General features: G+C 35.5%; 3 protein-coding genes across 3 annotated transcripts; 1 reads left to right on the forward strand and 2 right to left on the reverse strand.

Moving 5' to 3' along the window:
• Positions 1-994: 994 nt before the first annotated feature.
• Positions 995-6236, forward strand: LOC104096211 (uncharacterized). Its single transcript, XM_009602552.4, has 8 exons — positions 995-1299; positions 2055-2207; positions 2294-2409; positions 2587-2678; positions 3303-3324; positions 3394-3462; positions 5624-5716; positions 5820-6236. The coding sequence occupies exons 1-8, from the start codon at positions 1083-1085 to the stop codon at positions 5898-5900; spliced, it is 843 nt and encodes a 280-aa protein (XP_009600847.1). The 5' UTR covers positions 995-1082; the 3' UTR covers positions 5901-6236.
• Positions 6237-6868: 632 nt separating this feature from the next.
• Positions 6869-9655, reverse strand: LOC104096212 (uncharacterized). Its single transcript, XM_009602553.4, has 3 exons — positions 9503-9655; positions 8321-8614; positions 6869-8190 (listed from the first exon to the last, which is right to left on the reverse strand). The coding sequence occupies exons 1-3, from the start codon at positions 9583-9585 to the stop codon at positions 7368-7370; spliced, it is 1200 nt and encodes a 399-aa protein (XP_009600848.1). The 5' UTR covers positions 9586-9655; the 3' UTR covers positions 6869-7367.
• Positions 9656-10798: 1143 nt separating this feature from the next.
• Positions 10799-16151, reverse strand: LOC104096213 (3-phosphoinositide-dependent protein kinase 2-like). Its single transcript, XM_009602554.4, has 11 exons — positions 15645-16151; positions 14757-14937; positions 14599-14651; positions 14295-14396; positions 14112-14220; positions 13940-14018; positions 13672-13837; positions 12122-12256; positions 11835-12001; positions 11244-11466; positions 10799-11139 (listed from the first exon to the last, which is right to left on the reverse strand). Exons 1-11 carry the CDS (start codon positions 15822-15824, stop codon positions 11056-11058), a joined length of 1479 nt encoding a protein of 492 aa, XP_009600849.1. The 5' UTR covers positions 15825-16151; the 3' UTR covers positions 10799-11055.
• Between the last annotated feature and the right edge of the window lie 1492 nt (positions 16152-17643).

The following is a 17643-nucleotide window of genomic DNA, read 5'->3' on the forward strand; positions in this document are numbered from 1 at the left end:
AAAACAAATCCTCTCGGTAAGTTACGTAACCACAAAATAAAATTGAGGGAGCAATAACTAGGGGTTTGGGGCTAATACTCTCAAAATGACCGGTCAAGTCGTTACATCACCTTTTCCAATACTTCTTTGGCCTACCTCTACCCCTTCTTATACCTACCAAAGCCAACCCCTCGCACCTTCTAACTGGGGCATTTGCGCTTCTCCTCCTCACATGCCCAAAACATATCAGCCTCACCTCCCGCATCTTATCCTCTACGGGGGCCACTCCCGTTTTTTTTTCGAATAACTTCATTCCTTATCTTATCTAACCTCGTATGCCCGCACATCCATCTTAATATCCTCTTCTCAGCAATTTCATCTTCTAAACACGAGAGTTCTTGACTAGCCAACACTTCGTCCCATACAATAATGTCGGTCTAACTACCACTTTGTAGAACTTACCTTTAAGTTTTAGTGGCACATTTTTATTACACAAGACTCCGGAACCAAGCCTCCATTTCATCTACCATGCTCTAATACGATGTGTGACGTTCTCATTTTATGAGAAACTTTTAGTCATTTAAATATTATGATATATTTAAAATTATAAATTATAATATTTTTTATTTCTTTCTTTAACTATGTGTTGTGTCGATTCAAATTATGTCACATGAATTAAGACGACATAGTTGACAAGAGTGGGTTGCTCTAGTGGTAAGCACCCTCCACTTCCAATCAAGAGGTTGTGAGTTCGAGTCACCCCAAGAGCAAGGTAGGGAGTTCTTGGAGGGAGGGAGCTGAGGCTATATCGAAAATAGCCACTCTACCCCAGGGTAAATATAAGGTCCGTATACAAACTAACCTTCCCATTATTGTTGTTGAATTAAGACGACATAGTTGTTCGGCTTTTCCTCAAGCTGAACAGACAAACCAAAAACTCCGGTTCGGTCGATTTAGCCATTAAACCGAATAACGCTTCCCCGTTTCACACACTTAAAAGAAGGGGGGGGGGGGGGGGGTTGTAAAACCCTATAAACCACCAATCGCACAGAGGAAAAAGAGAATAGTAAGTGAAGCTTTCCAATTTCTGAGAGTAAAAAACAATGGCGATCTCAATCAGACGAGCATTAGCATCTTACCGCAGCATTTCCGGTGCATTACGGGCCACAAACTTCACCGCAGATCGTTTCTCCTCTTTGGTTGGCTCAAATTCTAGTCCATTTCCCCACTCTGTCACTACTGAAACAATCCCCTGTTCTTTGCAAACCGATTATCTACTTGAAATTCGCAGGGGTTTTGCTAAAGGAAGGAGGCAAGCTAGTAATGATTCTATATCTCTTTCTTGTTGTTTCTCAAATTTACTAGTAATATTTAGTGCATATTCTGATTGTTGTTGAATGTGTTTACATTTCTAGCCCAATAAGCTAATTGCTCACTAAATTAGAGCACCCTAGTTGTCTGTGATCGCTTGATGATAGGTTTAATAAGTTTGTTTGTATATGAAAATATGTTAGAATACAATACAGTTACTCAGATGCTTGGGCACAGCTTTAACTCCCATGGATATCATGTCCTCCCTCCGTCCCATTTTATGTGGCCTTATTTGATTGGACACGGAGTTTAAGAAAGAAAAAAAAAAAGATTTTTGAAACTTGTTATCTAAAACAAGTCATAGACATTTGTGTGACACTGTGACTATTAAATCAATCTCATTAAGGTTAAAGTAGAAACAATAAGTTAAATTATTTTTAAATATAGAAATGTGTCATTTTTTTCTGAGAAAGTCTAAAAGGTAAAGTTTACCACATAAATTGGGCTGTGGGAGTATGAGTTTTCTCTCCTTTAGTTTTGTTACTTGTTCACATCAATGAATTCTTAATTTCATCAACAAAAAAGAAACTTTTGCTTACTGAAGTGCATTAGTTGATCATTCGAGACAAAAGGTTTCTAGAGTTTGTTCAATACAATACAAATACATAAAAATGGTGTCTTTAAGTTTCTTGTTTTGACGCGATAGTTTTATCTTTGAAGTTTCTGACTCTTTCAATATGTTGTCCTCCACGACAAATTTTTAGGGGAGGAGGTAGATGACGATGATTATGGAAATCCAGCGGCTGCTGTAAATATAGGTCCTAGCATCAAAGCTGCTGCAGTCTCACAGATGGAGGCAGCAATTGATGCATTGTCGCGAGAATTGGCCAAGTTGCGAACGGGCAGAGCATCGGCTGGTACATGAACTCAATTTCTGTTGTAAACAACATAACTTGTTTGGCCTTGGACTTGGACTCACTCGTTTAGTTTACTGGAATCACAGGGATTCTCGATCATATCATTGTTGAATCAGGAGGTGTTAAAACACCCCTTTGCAGGATGGCTGTCATTTCAGTGCTTGACCCAAAAACCTTGTCGGTGACTCCTTATGATCCAAATGTAATATTATATGCAAACTCATAACCATAATCTGTCTAGGTTTCTATATTTGCTCGATACATAATCAAAGCTTGATTTATGGAGCCATTCTGATGTAAATTTATTCTGATTGCATTGAGGTTGCAAACTGAACCATATTTTACATAAACATGAACCATGATCGACTCTTTTTTGCAGACCGTCAAAGAATTGGACAAAGCCATTGTTTCATCTCCATTGGGGTTAAATCCTCAAGTGGACAACCAGAGGTTAATTGTGCCAATTCCTCCGTAAGTATCCATCTGAAAGAGTAATTTAGTCTCTCCTGTTTCTGGGGTCCACCTATTAGATTGGCTAAATGTTAAAAATAGAAACAAAAAGTTGATTTAATCTGGACTTGATAGTCTTTTTGGGAAGAGATTTGAAACCTCACAATTTACAAAGTGGACGGATCTTCCTCTTACTATAACTTTCATGTTGCCAGTATTTACATGTAGAATGGCTTGAATTACATTATATTAATGTAGACAAAACATCATTATTACACTTTTTCAAGACAAACATTCTTGCTAGGGAATATAACTACTTCAGGCAATTCCTTATCAAAATAACTACTTCAGGCAATTAAGTGTTGTGATTCTTTGCTATTTGCATCAGCAACATTTTGGGATATTTGATTGGGGAACTTACATATTTGACCACTCGGTCAAAGATATTTACATTTGCTAGAAAATATAGATAATTTATACACTAATTATACACAATATATACATTTGCCGGCTATTTTTTTGAGTGGACGGCTATTTAAGTTAATTTCTCTATTTGATTTGCAATGGAAACTTTATGTCCCGTTAGATTTCCAATGCTTTTGACTCAGCCTTTCTTCTTTTCTTGGCAATCCGTGCAACAAGCAGGTTGACTAAGGAGCATGTGCAGGTGATCCTTGTCAATTTTCAGTTCTTTTTAATATGTTTCCTGGGCTGATAATATTATCCTCTTTACCAGGCTGTATGCAAGGTGGTTGCGAAATCATCTGAAGATGTTAAGCAAAGTGTAAGACGAGCGCGGCAGAAGGTACACCATTGAGCAAACACCTTTGTACTTTCTCCTTTTCCTCTTCTTTTTTTTTTATAAGTTTTCCTTTTCCACTTCACTTGCTTAAAGTTCTCCTTCCCTTTTTACATCCATAAAGCAAGGCCATAAAAAAAATGTAGCCTTTATAGGAAGTAAAATACCCATTTCATCATATTGAAATATAAAAGCCCAAAATGTAAGGAATAAGGGAACAAAAGACAATAGAAATTCAGAAGCACTGGAAGAAAGGATAAGATGATTGGGCAATGGATGGGATCACACCCGTATCATCCGAAGGATAAAATGACTGAAGATACCTAAGGAGGGCAAAGGAGAGAGAACCGGTAAATATGTTTTAAGGGTTTTAGGGGAATTAGTGCTGTCGAAAACCAACATATGATGAGATAATAAGAAAGTAGTTGCACGTATATTATATGAAGTCAATAGGAATGGGCTTCTTACTGATTGAGATTGACCAGAATATGGTTCAAGCCAACGCAAACAACAACAACAAACCCAGTGAATTCTCACAAGTGGATGGTTCAAGCCAGCTCAAGTTGATTAAAAGCTGTGAAGAGAGTCATGCCCTAGCTACTCATGATCTGCACCAAATTCTGTGTAACCCTAACCGTGAGTTTGTTTGTTTGAATGGTGTAGTACAGACTTACAGTAAACACTAGAAAATTGCATTTGGCTATTACTAAAGTCCTTGATACATGATGGCGCTAAACTCTCATAAGAATTTAGTTAAGTAGTGATAATCTTCGAATAGAGGGACATGTTGCACACTTTTTAATTATTTATGTCCTTTTGTCTTCCACGAGCATAAACGGTCCAAATTGGACGAAATGGATATTGGTGATTCATATAGCTGACTCCAACTTGTTTTTGATTGAAGTGTAGTTGTAGTAATAGTTGTCTCTAAAGATCCACTAAATTGATTGTAAGTAATAAGGAGCCAACAATTGGATTTCTCTTACTTGGTCCAAAAAGAATCAAAATTTACAAGTGATAATGAACCAAAACTTGAAGTTTTTATGGATAGGGAGAACTAGATCCAACAATTGGATTTCTTACTCATCACAAAAAAAAAAAAGATTGAGTTGCAAGAAGCCAACAATTGGTGTTCTCTTATCAAAATATATATACAACTTTGAGTTGTGGGAAATGGATGGAATGGGAGTCAAAGAAAAGTTTATGCATGAAGGTTGTGTATCTGGAGTATCCAAATGAAGTTGGAGGTGTGTTGAACTTTGGTTATTGCTGGGTAACAAAGACATGAGTGCTGCAATTGTATAGAAGATTGACTTTCTGTTCTGGGTATGCTGAAGTGATTGGTGCGGAGAGTTCGGAAATTAAATGAATAATAAATATAAGTGCTTAGAGGGGTTATATTTATATGTACCCAAATTCTGGTAGTATTTGGTTGCAGCTGTGTATACAGAAAGGTTCTTTAGAGGAATAAGAGAGAAGGGCTATTGTCCTTGCGACATTTCTATTATTTTCGTTAGAGAAATGGGGACGAAAATAAAGTATCTAAGAGAGAAAAAACTGGGAAGTTCAAACTAGGGGAATGCTAAAAGAATAATTACTCAATTCATTAACCTTCAATTCAGTTTGGCCACTTAGAAGAGGTTTCTGTAATTTTCAGGGATGCTGTTCTGTATTAGCAAATTAATGGAGCTCTCCACATAGTTGACTATTTATTTTTCTTGTTTAGAGTTGGGGGAGTGTCTTTGTGCAATTGTTGTGTCTGTGTGTGTGTTTATGCCATATGTTACATGTATGGTAAACGGATTCCCATGGTGATGTCCACAATACTCTCCTCACATGATGTGGGCTGTACTGAAGAAAACCTGGTCATCACCTATTTGTCTCCAGTCCTTTCTGAGGTCCAATGTTTATATTCTATTCTCTCATTGCAAGACAGCAGCATGGCCCGTGATATCACTACTATATTTATTGGTGAACTCAATCTCCACAACCCCAACAAAATGGAAGTAATGAACAAAGGGAGAAAAGATGTTGAGCTGATGGAAACAGTTATATGCATGTAGTTTGTGCATGGATATTAAACCCAAGAACTTACGTGACAAAAGAAATCTTGCCTAGTTGATACTACAAGATGTTAATCCCTTATTTTAATTATTTTTTATATCAGGCTTTGGACACTATAAAGAAATCTTTGCCCAAAAAGAAAGACAAGGCAGCTTCAGCTTTCTCAGAAGATGATGCGAAAAGACTGGAGAAGGAAGTACGTTATTTTACTTGTTTGCTGAAGAAATTACTATGTGCTGTATAATTTATATTCTATTCTTTACAGGCTCTTTTACTTCGGTTTGTGTGTGTTCTTTCAGATTGATGACTTGACTAAAAAGTTTATAAAGTCGGCAGAAGATATGTGCAAGTCAAAGGAAAAGGAAATAACTAGCAGCTGAAAAAGCAAGTTTTTGTTTTAGCAGAGGCTCATTTAGAGATTCAATTTTTGGCTGAGGCTGTTGAGGAAACTAATTAAGCTCCAGAATTGTTGCGCGCAAAGTCAGAAAAAGACACAAGACATGTTCGCGTGATTATGCAGATACTTGAAGGAAAATATTGTATTCCTTTTCTAAGTTATGTTGTTGCCTTTGTTGGGTTTTAGTGGTTTACGTCCAAGATCATATATCTTAGCATTCTGTGACAAGTGTTGAATGTAAGCTAGAACGAAAGTCGAGCATAAATTAATGACCTCATTTGAGAATTTAGTGATGAAATAAAATTGGAAGTTTAGTGAATTTTATACTCTGTATTGTTGTGTTAAATTGTTAGATATTGAGTGACTGAGTTGTAATTTGAATTAATATTTAACCAAGATCCTCAAACCTGAAAGCATGAAATAATCAACTAATTCAATCACATTGCTTAAGAACTATAATCACCACAAATTGAAATGTTTAAGCAAATCATAACTTTCTTCTGGTTTGCTATATAATTATGATTCTTAAGTTCCGATAACATTGTCTGCTCCAACTATAAATAAATGGCATTTCATGAAATAATAGGGAGCAAAAACTCTTCTACTTGAAGTAAAGCTGTAGAATTGAGTAGTGTTGATAAGAATACTTTGGCTGTATGATCGCAAAATAAATGCACACAGATAGAGCAAACGAGTTAAACTCCAGACGTAATATAAGATGTTGTAATAAAAGCTTGTATATAATTAATCTTGTAAGAAAATATTGTATTTCTTATAACCTATGCTGTTGGTTTTTAGCTGTTTACGTCCAAGATCATATATCATTTCATTTTGAGACAAGGGTTGAATGTAACCTTTTTTTTTTAAATTCAAAAACCATATCTTCTCTTTCTCTTCTTACAAGAATAATTTTATACAATCAAAATATAAAGCAATGTGCACAGAGCAGAATCATACCAAATAAAATTTCATCATCTGTTAAAGTCGGCTACAAACACTATCTAGGTGAAGATAAGCAATTTTACACTTCATCACTGACGAATTTTGGATCTAATCGCCAGCTCTAGGACAAAAGGATCAAACTGCAGATTATGTAACTCTCTAAGGTATCACTTCGATAAATGGAAGATAAGGTAACATACTTCAACTCTTCTACCTTAAGCACATTACAGATTCTTCACTCATCTCTGCAGTTAGTTGATATGTATGATTCTTTGATGCTAGTGTGCAGTAAATACTACCCTGATCAATTATCTGATAGCTGCACAAGGAAACGAATATTGCAGAAGCCAGGATGGTAAAACTCCAAAAAAGGGTTGGTTTGGATCAGCCGTACCTACATGATTCATGTTGCAGCGGATAAAAGTACAACATGAAAATTTTAACTAGCTGATAATGCAGTACGACAAACCAACATGCTTTCTCTTGTCATGAAATTGCTTAAGTTTCTTCAGATTGGAATGGCAACGTCAATCTTTTCAACATGAACATTGCCGTCAGAGTCAATTTTGTAGGAGATGTCAAGGCCTTCCAAAATAAGGTGGTAAACAATATCATCAGGAAAATGAAGTGCCTCTTGGCTATCATCATCTTCAAGCATCACATTATCTTGGCAGTCTGAATTTTGAGAGATCATGCTGCTGTTTTCAGTCTTATGAGGCCGAAGTCTCTGAGATACTGATCGTATGTCCCATGACAGCACTTGTTGAATTAAGTTTTGAAATTCAGTAGGAGATGTATAAAGTGATATCTTCTTCTTCTTCTCTGTTATTCTTGACCAACAATGGTTTAGAGAGGCAGAGAAGTCGTGAGAGAAGTTAACAGATGCTACAGCTAACATATTATCCACCTTTACCCAATCGGGGACCATTGCTCCAGAGATGCTATCACAGTATGGAAGATATGGCTTAATATCAAGAACCGGAGTTCCATCAACTAAATCAACACCAGAAATGAAAACTTTATTGCCATCCACAACATCAACCTTTGCGACAGTGAGGCCTATAGGGCATGGACGATGAGGAGATCTTGTCGCAAAGACCCCCATCCTTTCTCCTTTCAGCCTTGGTACTCTTACCTTTGCCTTGAACTTAGACTGTGATGGATGCTTCCATAACTTGTCAAGATCCGTATTTAGATGAAAGACATAGATAATCCAACAGTGAGAATAGCCTTCGAGACCCTCAAGAGATGCGGGTGGAACTCGAGTTGGATCAAATACTAGACATGCTCTAGCAAGAGGTACAATCAAAGGTTGCCTTGGAGTCCCATTCCTAATCACAAATATTAATGCTACAAGATATTATTTACAGTACATCTATATTAAGAAACCATACAATAAAACACAATGCTAATTCAGTTTTAAACTTTTTAGGGGGAAAATTTAAAACAAGAAAAGGTTACCTTGTGGAGAAGCATGACCGAGTGATTGCAATAGGTGCCAAAGGATATGAATTATTAGAATTATTTGAGGTTGCTTTCCTCAATGCTTGTTGAGCTCTAATGCGGCCTTGCCTCTCAGCACCGCATTTTTGCAACGCAGCCTTCAAAGATATTTCCAACTCTCGGATTTTCTCCTTGTCAGCCGTTGTCTTTCTTCTCCAAAATCCAACACCTATGGCTGCTGCTAATGTAGAAAGCGCCGTGAGTGCTATGGAGACTGTAAGCAATTTGGTCGCCGCCATGAAAATTAATGACCTAGAACAAAAGACGATCATAAATATTAACAACCTTCCTCATTTGAGAATTTAGAGATAAATAAAATCAAGTCACAAGTTTAATGAATTTTATACTCTAGCTGTTTTTGGCTAAAAACATCTCTGAACTATGGCCCAAACCTAAGATACATCCCTTAACTAATTCAGAAGTTGCAACAACCATCCTTCCATTTAGTTTTTGTCAAGAAACTAACCCCATAAACTAAAACACATGGCTTTCCCCCTCAATCTCTCAATTCTATCCCTCCCGCCCGATCGTGTTCCAACTTCATCAAAACTAAGGCTTCAAAAAACTAAATTTTCTTTCATTCTGAACTTCATAGAATAATCTAGAGTAACGTTAAACGAAGAAGATATTAAAGCTATTTATTCTCCTAAAACCAAAACACGTGACTTCCCCCTCAATCTCCTGGTCAGAAGTAGAGCGTTTAATCACCACAGGTGGGTGATGATTTATCATGGAAACAACTCAGGGAATTTCATATTACTTTCTGCAGTACTCCAACTATATGTTTAAAATTGAGAGTTTTTATGATAAAATGTAGCCTCTTTTGAGCCAATGCATATAGCCAGCCAGCAGGCTATTACAAAATGAACTAAGAGATGCTAAATTTAGTACGCTGAATAAGGGGACTTGAAATTTAAACAAAACATAAATTCAATCTCTTTCAGGCATTTTAGCAAACAAGTAAAGGGCAACTCAACACTGACTTAGCAGATCTTAATCAATGTATGGTTAGTTCTAGTGCAAATACAATAAGATGAAGAGGATGAAGAGAACGTAAACTAACTAATACCAGTCGTCAACTACATTAAAATAACCAATTAAAACAGCTAAGAAGAGAAAGATTATGGACTTGACTTTTACCTTGTTTCGTGAAGCGCATCTACAGCAAATTGACTCAAAGAGTCAAAACCGTAGTTTTTTCCTCTTTTGGTGCAGGAAACCATAGCTCATTTTATAGCGCGTGTTTTTTTTAAATTAAATTGTTCGACAAATATCCACAAATATAGAGTCCATTGCTCAAATTAGTAAAATTATGTTTTTTTTTTGTTTAGTAATAGAAAGTCACTTGAATTATTATTTATATATGTTTGAGAACTATTTTTTTTTTGTTTATAAATATAATTTATTTATTATATAGGTAAGTCCATAATATAGAGTAGAAAGAAAAAAATTATAATATTAAAAAAGATAAAAGTTGATAATTTAGAGGGTAAAATAGATATTTGGTCATCGAAAGTTTGAGAAATCTAGCTGAATGACCTTTATATATATATATATATATATATATATATATATATATATATATAATTTTACTAGATAATTTCGAATAGTTGAGCGACATTTGAGTAAGAGTCCGGCAAATATGGAAGGCTAGAACTTTTTGGTGCTTTAACAATGAACTAGCAGAACATCTTGAAATTATGTCAAAAGCTTTATTTGAATATAATGAATATCTTGAGTTTTGTTGCTTGGCCCTTCTAATGAAAAAAAATCAAGATTATTGTGAATCTTTACTAAATGTGCTCCAAGGTCAAGGTGGACCTTGATATTTGTTAATACTGATACGAGGAGAGCAAGTATTGGGGTGGTTGCTTTGGATAGGCAGTAGCTCCATTCCTATGAATCCCCAATTCAGTTTAATTTTGAAGAAAAATGCAAAAGCCCCTTAGAATGTGGATGTTGCTTGAGAAGATATATGACACTTAGATTTTGAGTTTGATCATGTTAATTTTGTACATATATCTACGACTTTTAGAGCCGGGCGTCTATCCAAAATAAACTTTTTACCTTCACAAGCCCACACTTTGGGAATATACTAGTTATGTTGTTGTTGTTGTTATCTAGGACTTTTAATTATAACTTAGCCAAATTTTCTGTTTCTTTTTCAAAACAAGTCTCTTGGGCAACTATGTTTCCAAGTTAATTGTAAATGAGACATATCATGACCTTAATGAAGTAATATATGATTTCTTTTGGGAAAAAGAAAAAGATGGTGTGTGACAAGAGTGTAACTTGAATTAATTTATAAGGCCAACCAACATCTACCAGATCCTCAGCAAGTTCAAATTATGACTTTCTTCTGCTTTGGTATATACTTAAGTTCCACAAACATTGTCTGCTTGAACAATGAAAATAAATGGCACTTAATCAAAATAATAGAGAGTAAAACAGCTGATAAATCAGCTCTCCAACTTCTTTTCAATTAAAACTTGTGTCTTTACAAGTCTGTAACATACAAATGTATGAGCTTTATCCGAGGAAAATAACTGTGGTGAAAATTTCTATTAGAAGTAAAATTGAGTAGTGCTTGATAAGAATTCTTTGGGAGCATCCAACTGTTTCTGGATTACCCGTTCGCTCTACAATTCCCTTACATTTGCAAAGAATGCGTAGTCAAGAAAAAAAGACTAGAATCATCGGTTCTGGAGAGCTTCAATCGCCTTTTTCCACTGCTGTGCTCGTTGTTTAGTATCCTCAAATGACATAACTTTCTTTGGCTGTATCATCACAAGATGAACAAACGAGTTAAACTCGAGATGACTTGGCAAAAAGTAATATACGCTTGACTACCAATATACTATAACAAGCAAAGAGACTTAACTGTACAAATCTTGAACTGTGAAGGGCTTGTAACTTGAATACTAAGATCATTAGGATTGTCGGACCATATAATGTTCCCTTTGATCACCAACTTTGAAGGATCAACATAAATCAACTTTGGTTTATTTGTTAGGATTAGCTGAACTTTCTTGTTTGTAAGTTTCTGTATCTTTTTCACCATGGAAATCATGAGAACGGATTCACCCGGTTCCAAAAATTGCTTCCTATTGATGTCATCACAAGAAATAAGTCAACACAAATTAGTTATGAACAGTATAGAGAGAGAATATAGCCCTTATGGAATTACTACGAAACTCTATTACAAAAGATTACAAGATGATTGCATCTCACGTCTCACGTTCAAATCCCAACGGAGGCAAAAATACTAGGTGATTTCTTCCCATCTGTCCAAGCATTGGTGGATAGAGTTACCTGATACATGTTGCTAGTGGGAGGTAGTAGGTATCGCGTGGAATTAGTCGAGGTGTGCACAATCAGGCCCGGACACCACGGTTAAAATAAAAATTGCATCAAAAATATTCTAGAGTGTTTTTCATTATGTAGGTAAGTAAGCAGAAGCTCAGGATCCTACCATTTTGAATCGAAAGAGTCGATCGATGCAAGCCTGGTGATGCTACCAGTTTCAGAAGTTGATGCAGCACCGCCATTTCCATCGCTAGGTCTAACTGAACCATCGCCAATGTGCGATGGATTCCATGAAGGATCTTGTTCGTCGCCACTGCTATGAGTTGACGGGGCCTAAATGATTCGAACTAGCACTTCAATAATTGTATAAATGTCTAACCGGAAAAGAAGTATCTCTCAGGACAAAATAAAATAAGGCTTGAATGACTAAAACATAAAGAGGGAATGACTTACTTTTGGCTCCATAGCAAGCTTTGGAGGAGTTTGTGACCTTAACTTCTCCCAATCAACCCCATTAAAAAAAGGATGATTTTTCAGTGAAGTATAACCATCAGGTCCGGCACCAGGTCTTCTGCTAGGATCGATATCCTGAGATGTTGGAGCATTTAAGTCAGTCAGGCAGAGTAGAGAAGATCAATGCGAAAATGTATCTAGCATACTACGGACATTTTCCACCCAACTCGAAGTTCTATAACCTTAATCTTCATAGAAACTCGTAAAAGACATTTTGACAAGTCCCCGGACCCCGCGCATAGCGGGAACTTAGTGCACCGGCTAGCATTAGCACAAAGGTTCTGCTCCCGAGATACCAACTACATCTCCTTGAAATCATGCATTGACTTCTTGTTAGGATAAAACAGTACCTCCTCCTCCCTACTTACCACTAAAATATATAAATATGTAAGAAGGTCCTCACCCTCCCAGCACTCCCCCAAAAATTATATCTGGCAAAACTGCACTCAATATTCTAAGCTTCTGTCCCTCAATATTTTCAACGTTGAACAACTATATCGTATTAGCAAGGAATTAAGTTAAGCCTGATAACAATTTATAAATAAAAACAAAACTTTGTTCTCCACAAAACTCTTAGCTTTCATATCTCCTAATAAAAAAGAGTCTCTCCATTCCCACCCTCAGAGATATTGGCACCTAGCAGTTAGCCCACCTTTAAAAATTTCGTCCTCCCTATGTAAGAAGCTTGCTTTATCGGACCTAAAGCTCAGAATCAGGTTTATTGTTACTCAGCATTACTCCACAAGTAGGATCCTAGAATGCAGAAAAGGTCAGAGATGCACTAATTCATAAAAAAATACGAAAGGTTTATGTCATGTAATCATTGCAGTTTCGGTGGTATTTCAACACCCGGCATTTCTTATAACGCTTTTACCTATTATATAACTCTCTAGGAGATAAGAGATCAACCATTTCTAAAAGGCACGACTGAAGGAGTGAAGTCATATTTTTTCTACGTCGTTTATTTTTCTTTATTCATAATAGGTATCCAATGCAGATTATAAAATAAGTAAATTGCATCTTCGTATCATCTCAAAACCACAAAAAACATTCAAGTAACATCACTTTGCAAGGATTATTCCCTGTTTCATTCACAAGAGAAAGATAGGTCGATAGACAATTATATGCTTTGCACTACCAAGAACAAACTAGATATAACTTTTGATACAGAAATATTATAACTTCGCCAACAAAGCTGGGCATCCCTCACTTCAAGTAGGTATATAATCTAACGTAGAGACGATACATTGTTTAAGTAACAAACTTGAAAGTCCTGAGAACCAGGTTAAAGTGATGAAGTGATAGTTCTAGATAATCTCAAGCAGAAAGATAAGTTGCTGAAAGCTTCAGCAATAAAACTTATAGATGAAGTTCAGTCAAATGGGGAAGCATAAAAAATTTAAGACATAAGAAGAAAAAAAAGGTAAAATAATAGGGGAAGGAAAAAGAGGAACCAGGAAGTGAAGATTAAGTACGAAATAATAGCTCACCAGCAACTGATCAATAAGATCTCTGGCTTCATTTGAAAAATAATTTGGAAATCTGATATCTCTGGCAATGATTCTTTGGAAAATGAGCCATTCACTGGCATCTTTAAACGGCGAAGTTCCCGAAAGCATTTGATACAATGTGCAACCAAGTGCCCAAAGATCATTTCTGGTACGACACGTTCCAAACGAATAATGATGTTAAATATAGGATTCATATGCAACATAAAGATGGGAAAACTTGGCTTTTCCGACGCATAGAAATCCATACCCAAAAGTCGCAGGAGAAGAATTTAAAACTTCAGGAGGGACATAAGCAGCGGTTCCCACAAAAGTACAGGCTTTGTCATCTGGATACAAGAAAAACCACGGATTTAATAATGAGGAAGACAATAATATACTCTCACGAGTGTCCTCAACTCCTCATAGAAAGCAATATTTACCTGATGCCGCATTTGGAAGGACTGTTATTCTGCTATCCTGCATTGGCTTTACGCTGCCAAAATCCGCAATTTTAATATGTCCATCTGAAGTAAGAAGCAGGTTCTCTGGCTGCCAATAAGCGAACTATAAGAATCCCCCACCTGCCATATATTATTCACGTAACAGTCCACACTGTCAAATACCTTAATGTCTCGATGTATCAATCCCATACTATGTATATACTCAAGAGCATCTACAACTTCAGCTGCATAACAGCGTGCCTCGTCTTCAGACAAACGGCCTTTCTGCACCAACGGAAGTTAAAAGCACATTGTACATCAGACAAGTAGTCACAAACATTGGAGAAGGGAACTACTTTGAAGAAAGGACGATAACATTTTCAATAAATTCACGAAAATACCAATATTCGACAGGAAACAACACAATATACAGGAAACTTTTGTGAAGAAGTTCATTTACATGCATCAAGGTTCTTCATTTACTTACCCTTGTTATTTGATCAAAAAGCTCTCCACCTTCACAAGACTCAAGCGCCATATCTTCAGAATACAACCAAATACAATTAAATTAGACCAACCAAAGTTCAACACCAGAATGCAGATGGGGGGAAAAGACTCTTAATGAAGAATATATAAGATACTCACACAGTGAAAAAGTGTCTTGAAAGGTGAAAAATAGTCGGACAACACCAGGATGATCCAGCTGATCAAGTACAATACGCTCTAGTTTCACATAAGCAGTCTTATTTTCCTTAGTGATGAACTTTTTGTCCATGATCTTCAACGCATAAACATTCCCAGTATCTTTCTTTTTTGCTCTAACAACCTGATATATCATAGAAAGTAAGTAGCAGTAAATGGTAAAACTCAACTTGATACAGATAATTAAGCATCGACACCATAATTTCCATTCAAATTTAACCCAACTTGGTAAAACACATTTTGAGGAGTGTGATCTTTAATTAATGACACTAAGTTTTTAATTCTTCTTCTTTTTGACAAATCAGATATATTCTATATATAACACACCAAGACAGTGTAAAAAATGAGAATCTTCTATTGACACCAAAAGCAAATGAAACAAGAATGAGTTTTTAACATTGCTTTTATGAGTATTAATCTCTTCACATGAACATCCTCTTACCAGAAAATTCAGAACAAACTTCAAATATAAACCCACTAAATAATATTCTTCACTTTGGCCTGGAAACTGCATTTCTGCATACTCAAAGACAATGACCATTCTTTTCTCATTTTCTCTTGTGCAGAGGCTTTTTATGATAGGACTAGCTTAATAGAACCCCCCCCCCCCAACCCCCCCAAAAAACACTGTTTTCAACTGTTAAATTTTCCAAAAGTGAATCATAGGAAACTCAAACTCAAGTCTCAAACCCCAACAAAGAAGCATGAAAATGAAGGTAAAGGAGCTAAGAATTATTATCACAGGTAGCAATTTGGTACAAATGCTACCAAATTGAAATATTTTAAGAAATGACATAAAAAGATAAGGAAGATAAAGAAAAAAAGACTGACCTTGGAATAAGAACCAACACCATAGATCTTTCCCAATTCAAAATCTTGGATTGTGAAATTCTCCTGTGGTGCTCTGAATGCAAAACTCTTAGATCTCTGAGCAGTATTAGGAGCTGAATTATTCTGAATCTTTAGCTTTGCATCAAATTCTTGCTCCATTTCACCTTCCAATGCCAACATTTCACCCTTAAAAATCCAATCTTTTCACCACCCCACAACCTTATTTTTTTCAAACAATATAATATATTTATATTTAACAGAAAAAGATTGGATTTTTTTCAGAGCAAATGATGAAATAGCAGAAACAGAGAGAAATCCATTACACATCAGATAATATTTTCTTTATATATTCTCTCTTTTTTTAACTTTGAAGAGAGACCAAACTGATAAAGCAAATTCCATATGTTAAAAAAGCAAATGATTCCTTATACATGCAAATATCTTTCTATATTTCCATAAAAAGTTAAAATTAAAGAATAAGAAAGAGAGAGACACCAGTAATTATGTATATATGTGTATAAAGGCGAGAGCTTTATTTAGGTTTCTTTCTTTCTTTTTTTCCTTTTCTCTAAACCCTAGAAAGCAAAGGTGATAAAGATTAAAGATTCAGAAAAAAAGGGAAGAAGGAGACATTGATGAATAATAGCACAATGGCTTGTAATAATATGTTATGGGGATTGAAGAGCACATGAAAATGAATGATGGGTATCATTTCATTTTTGCAATTCCATTCCAAAATCCAATTTCTTTGAAAATATTTTAATATAAATTGAATTTTTTGAGTAAGTTAATAGGAGTACTTAATATGTCCCATTTTATAAAGTTAAAGAAAGAAATACCTTTAAAATTTGTGATCTAAAGTATAAGTATTTATATGGTTATAAAATAAAAGTTGAAGATTAAATTATTTTTAAATATAAAAAAATCTTTTAAAAAAAATTACACCATTTAAATTAGGAGTGAGGAAGTATATATTTTTATGTATATAAAACTGATATATGTATAGGTCCTAAAATGTAGGGTAGGGGAGAGGATGATATTGCTACCTATGATTGGGGATTCCTTCAAAAATGGCATTAGTTACATTGCATGCTGCCATTACATTGGTTTTACTGTCACTTTGAATAATTGGGATTTTTTGGATTTTACAATCTAGGCTCCTTTTATTTTTTTTTTAATTTTTTTTGGTTGCGAGTACATTTGTTTAAACTTGAGTAAAATACACTTTACCTCCCAGACCTTTAAGGATTGGGAACAATACCTCCCTCGCATTTTGAATAGGAAAAGGAACCCCCTTGTTCAATTTTCGATGAAATAATTTTTTAATAAAAATAATTTTTTTGAATAGATAATTTTTAAAATAATCAAGTTCTTTTACTATTGCCAAAAGCTCAAGATATGACTGTTTACCCTCAAGATCGGATAACAATTGAATTTGTAAATGATTTTAAGGATACGTGCATTAACTTGACACAAAATAATAAATTAGAGTGCAATTTAAATAAATAATGATAAAGTAAATGCAAACCACATGAATTGGACAATTTTAGCCTTGGAAGGTTAGCCACCCTCGAGCTGAATGTACTTCGATCGGTATCAAGACTCAGAAGAATAAGAGCTTAAAGAGAATAATAATAATATATGGGTTTGGAATGCATGTTACAATATGTTAAATGAATTATCAGATCCCCTTTATATAGTAGAGTAGTCCTGCTTTAGGTACAATTTCATAAAAGGTAAAAAATCTCTTGATTTGCTGATTGTTAGTTCCTCATTGATACGTGCCAAGATTTCCGCCGTAATATCTGACCGGTCACGGATATTTCGGTCTTCTGTTATGCTAACAATGTTTCTTCAAACTCGTTTGGGGTTGGGATCGATTCCGGGATCACGGCCCCGATACTCTCGAAGGCATGCGCTCCAACCCCGGATTCTAGCCCGGTGGGACTTGGGGTTGATCTTCAGTCCTTTATTGCCATGTTCCGAACTTGACCAACTA

The sequence above is a fragment of the Nicotiana tomentosiformis genome, chromosome 5, assembly GCF_000390325.3.
Source record: "Nicotiana tomentosiformis chromosome 5, ASM39032v3, whole genome shotgun sequence".
NCBI lineage: Eukaryota > Viridiplantae > Streptophyta > Magnoliopsida > Solanales > Solanaceae > Nicotiana > Nicotiana tomentosiformis.